This window comes from Corvus brachyrhynchos, unplaced genomic scaffold (genome assembly GCF_000691975.1).
Source record: "Corvus brachyrhynchos isolate BGI_N302 unplaced genomic scaffold, ASM69197v1 scaffold312, whole genome shotgun sequence".
NCBI classification, from domain to species: Eukaryota; Metazoa; Chordata; class Aves; order Passeriformes; family Corvidae; genus Corvus; species Corvus brachyrhynchos.
Window position 1 is genome coordinate 928,412 of NW_008236640.1, and position 5,023 is coordinate 933,434.

Consider the following 5,023-nt stretch of genomic DNA (forward strand, 5'->3'; position numbering starts at 1 on the left):
GAGCAGAGATACCGCATTCGTCCTTCTCCTGGAGGACACCTCAGGGAAGGAAAAAGGATTTCTGTATTCCACAGCTCCATCTTATTTTTTGTTCCATTTTTCATGGGGGAGATAAACTAACAAAGCATTAAATGAAACTGAAGCTCAGTTCTGAGCAGCCTGATTTACAGCCCTCTTGGGTCAAGTTTTAACTTGGTCTACCTGAGAGTGGATAACCAGACACTGTCCAACCCACATGGGAGGGTTTTAGCTGCTTTATAGCTAAAAGAATGTTTAATGAGTGCACTTGTATGAAGTGGCAATGTCTTTGTGTAATCAAAGAGTTTTGTTTTGATCAACTCACATTCCTTTTGACTGTCAAAACCTGAAGAGGGGAACAAAAAAAAGTCCTCCTTATGCCTTAGGCTCAGGCAAAAACATCTCCTCCAAAAGCAGGCGCTTCCATCTCCTCCTGTCCACTCACATTCCCCTTGTGATTAAGCCATGAAATCAGCTTTAGCAGATCTCAAAGGTTGCATGGGCAACGCTGGCTTGATTAAATCTGTGGATGGGCTCACATGACTCGGGGTGCAGAGTTGTGGCTGGCAAGCCTGAGATGTCAACAGGAGCTTGGCCTTGGAGGTCATCCTGTGGAGGACCAGGTCCCTGCATAGCATGGCACTGCCACTCCTTCCCCAAAGGGCAGGATAGAAACCAGCCCGTGGCTGGAACACACGTGGAGCAGTGAGAGGTCAGGTTACAGAGAGGAGAGCCCTTGTCAGACCTCTCTGTGAAACGAGACTTGTAATGTGTTACAGATACCTGGGATTATTTTGGTGTGGTGAGAAAAGCTGCTCCTCCTGCAGTAGCTGTTCTGTGAAAGCCTGCTCTGGACTTTTCTAGTCAGTTCTGAGGAAACAAGGATGCTCAAACTGGGGAGTTTCAGTGGGAGCTGAAGAGGCATTGGCTTTGCTGTCCCAGTTTGCAGCAGCTGCTTGACATAGGCTGATGCTGTCCAGGGCTGCTCGTGTCCATGGAGAATGGTTAACTCAGCAAGGGTCTGTGGTCTGTCTTCTGCATGGTGCTCCACAAAACCTCATGGACTGCTTGAGATTTGACTTTTCCAGTGCTTCCTAATCAAGGAATGTTGTGGGAGATACTCCAGAGTTTTGTTCACGCTTTCATATGCGGTCTCCTGCAAACACATCTTCCTCAGGCAGATCCAACCTGCTTTTTTATCACGGATAAAAACTAGCACTCCTAATCAGACAGGAAAGTACAAGAAAGCTCATTGCCAAATGGAGTTAAGCTGTCAAAGTCCTCCCCAAATGTTTCTTTCTGCACAGGGATCAAATGTAATTATTTTTCTCAAATATTGTTCTCTCTTCTTCTGTAGGAATCGGAGTTTCTCTGCCTGGAGTTTGATGAGGCCAAGGTGAGCCAGATGCTGAAGAAACTGTCAGAAATAGAGGAGAGTATGACTTTGTTGACTCAGACTACTTAATCAAATAAAGAGATTGCAACTTACAAAAAACCAGACCGTTGGTTTTTCATAATTCCTGTTTCTGCACATAAAATTGGTGGTGGTGGTTAAATCCCTATTATAACCCCAGGAATGGGCTAAATCACACTGTGAAGCTTTCTCATCCCCTCCTCCCAACCTGTTTTCCAAGACAGCGGCAACACTGTTTCCACAAAGCTTTGCATAATCAGGCCTTGGAGTGCAGCACAGCTTTTCTCTTTTTCCCCTCGGTCAGTCCTGAAGTCTTCCAGGTGCTGTAAATGCTGGGCTGGATGAACAGCAGAGTTGTGGCAGAGGAGAAATGAGCAGAAGAAACATGCAGATTAGGGGGAGCTCATGTTTATCCTTCCAAACCACGGACTTTATAGGACAAATCCACCTGTGTGAGCTCTATCTGCTTAAAGCCCAGGAAAGCAGAATGAGGTGCAGGGAGCTCAGGGAGCAGAGGCACAAGCACACCTTTCTGTACCTGTGAGCCCTGTGCTGCCAAGGATTCAGTGGTTCCCAAGGGCTGGCCAGCTTGGCTGCACCTTCCTGGGAGCCAGGGGACAGGCTGGGGGAGCAGCTCCTGGGCAGTGGGAGATGCTGGTTTTCCAAAAGGAGCAGTCCTACATGCGCAGAGCACCTGATCCAGCTGTTTGCTGGTGAGCTCTCAAAGCCACTTCTGATCTGCTTCCCCAAAGACCATCCACCCTCATCACCTTCTGGCTCTTGGGCTGCAGTGGTGCAGCCCTGGCACAGAGCTGCACAGTGTGCTTGAGGGGCCAGTCCTTTGTCAGAGCACAGCTGAACTTGGCTGCTCTCAGTCCTATTTGTCATGGTTTGGTTTGACCTCAGAAAGCCTCAGATGAAACCCAAGGTGCACGTTCAGAACATGGGTAAAAAAAAATGCCCTTGGCAGCCTGGCTGGCCAAAGCCTTGTCAGTAGAACACTTGAGTGAAGAAAGCAGCCAGAGGCAGGGCAGGGGCACAGGACCTAATGGCTCCTGGCTGTTGCATTGCCCACATCTGTGCTGGAGCACCCAACTGCAGAGCAGCTGCTGCCCCTGCGCTCACAGAGGCCCCCAGAAGGGTTTCCAGCTCCTGCGTTTCCGTTCAGGGCTGCAGCCTTGTCAGCCTGGTCACAGCAGGATGTCCCACCACACTGATCTGGCTCAGCAGGAGCTGGTGGGGCCTGAGCAGGCCAGCACTTGTACAGAGCAGGATGGTCCTCCCGGGAGAGCTGCCTGGTGGTCCATAAAAAGGTGACAGTCGAGGCTCCTGGTTTGCTCTGTCCCTTGACTGGAAGGTGTGCGTACACGTTTGGCTGGAGGCTACATTGCTTCTTGCCATTTTATATTCGCTTCATAAGCAACCTCCTCCTGAGCTAAAATTACACTGAGGGCTTGTACCAATATAGAGATGACAACATAAAATGTTCTTGTGCCGTAACTAAAGCACTCCTCATCGCTTCTCCTTGAGAATTTATTGCTTGTGGAGTTGCCAGATTGCACTTGGATGCGAGATCTCTTCAGAGCAAGGGAAGGGCACCTTTTCCCATCTGCCTGGGCAGAAGGGGAGGCATCCCTCAAGCCAATTTGTGCCACTGCACAGGGAATTAACATTGCCGTGCCCGTCCCGCTGCTGCCTTGTCTTTTACAGCCTCCTGGTTCTGCTCTCTTCATGTCACAGAGGAACCGCACAGCCCCCAGCTCTGTTTCCCCAAATGCCTTCAGCTGATCCTTGTCAGAGAGGAACTGGGCTGTAACCACAAACTGCTCCTCCTGCTGCTCCTGAGTCACTGGCTGCAGCGCCGCTGTGAAATGAGTGCTTTGTGATTCTCTGAGCTTTCCATTGCCTTTTTCAACTGAGTTCATTCAAGTGCTTTCTGTGTTTTAGGACATATTTTAAAAAATCAAGGTCAGGGAAGGATCATGATCTTAAGTAACTTGCACTGTGTCAAACATATTTATTGTTTTATTTTAACATGGTCAGAGGATAGGAAAATGTGCTATAAATGGAAATTAAAGAGAAACAAACTGGGAACAGATGTCAGGAAATATTATTTCATGCAAAGAATAATAAATATGTGAAATGGCTAACAAGGCGAGGAGGCTGAGGCAAAAAGTCTAGGGGACATTTAAGAAATAATTGGATACTTTCCTAGTTGATGTGTGAAGGGGTGCGTTTTTATGGGTGGATGCTTCTCTCTCTTCCTAATCCTCCCTTCCCTCAGTATCTAACAATCTTCATTTTCTTCTTGGTGGATCTTTCTAAACTACTGTGCAAAACTAAAACAACAAAAAATACCCAAAAAAAGCTGAGTGTGTTGAAGACCACACTCTGCTCAGTTCTTGGTAGTCAATGGGCAGCAAAATTGTTCCTGCTTCGCCAGGTCTGATGTGGCAGGGAAGGGGATGCTGTGCTTCCCCAGATGCTGTAATCCTCAGCTGCTGCTGGGACACGAGGACAGGTTTGCTCCTTGGTAGGGCCGTGCCCTCCTGCTGAGGTGGTTTGTGTGTGTCCTGTCCCTCCACCTGCCCCTGCCTACGGTGTTCCGAGCCTGCTGGCCACTTCTGACTGAACCTGGGGGGGACAAAGCCTCTGATGCCACTTTGCTTTGCTTCCTTGCGTGAAAGGCACGAGCACCCATGGCTTTTGTTGGGATTCATGGATGTCTCTCGCTCTCTGTGGTCCTGCTAAATATCTCTGTGGTGCTGGCAAATGAAGGCTCCTGTTCAGGAGAGGTTTCACATTCCTCCCCCAAAGCCCAGATGTAAACCAGACTCATCCTGAATGCATGGGGAGGCAGCTCCTGCAGTGGCTAGGACTACACGTGGCCGCTGGAATCCTGCATGGATCCAGCTGAGCAGATATCCCAGCACAACCCTGTTGGCCACTGGGGCCTCATCCAGCTTTGGAGACCGCTGTGGTTCCCTACCCGGCACCTGCTGCTGTGTCTGTGTGCTAAGCCAGGCCAGCAGTGTGGCACCAGGGCCATCACCTCCTCCTCTTCCTCCTTCCTTCAGGGAAGCAGCACCATGGCAGCGTGCCCCACGCTGCCAGCCCAGCCTACCAGGCAGGTATCACTTCACAGCAAGGGAACGAGCAGCCCAGCACGGCCGGAGGGGGTAAGGGAGGGACGAGCAGCAGGAAGAAGGGCTGAAGGAGGGAATCCCACCTGAGAGAGGCTTCCCTGCCCCGTCCTCCTACAGCCGGGGAAGGAGCTGGGACACAACTCCTACCACCCTCCAGTGTCCTTAGGCGTGGGAAGCTGCCCCCGCAGGGTCCGCGCTTCTCTCTGCTTTGCTGACAGACACAGACCCCGTGCGGAGCGCTGCCCTGGGGCTGGGGCAGGCTCGGTTCCCATCAGAATCTGGGTGTTTGATCCAACCTGCACCGTGGTGCTGCGGCAGGGCAGGGCGCGGCAGGGCAGGGCAGGGCAGGGCGGCTGCTGCTGAGGCGCTGTGCTCCTGTCCCACTTTCCTGGCGTTTCCCGGGTGACAGCTGCGGAGGCCAGGGGCCACTGGCCCCGCGGTGAGC

General features: G+C 51.2%; 1 protein-coding gene across 4 annotated transcripts in view; it reads left to right on the forward strand.

Moving 5' to 3' along the window:
- COMMD1 (copper metabolism domain containing 1) overlaps window positions 1-1,516 on the forward strand; it is a 63,450-nt gene extending 61,934 nt beyond the window's left edge. For all 4 annotated transcript variants that reach the window (XM_017726734.1, XM_017726731.1, XM_017726732.1 and 1 more), the window contains exon 3: window positions 1,376-1,516. In XM_017726734.1, the coding sequence (XP_017582223.1) occupies window positions 1,376-1,483 (108 nt within the window). In that variant the 3' untranslated portion in view covers window positions 1,484-1,516. The remainder of the gene's footprint in view (window positions 1-1,375) is intronic.
- Window positions 1,517-5,023: the final 3,507 nt, after the last annotated feature.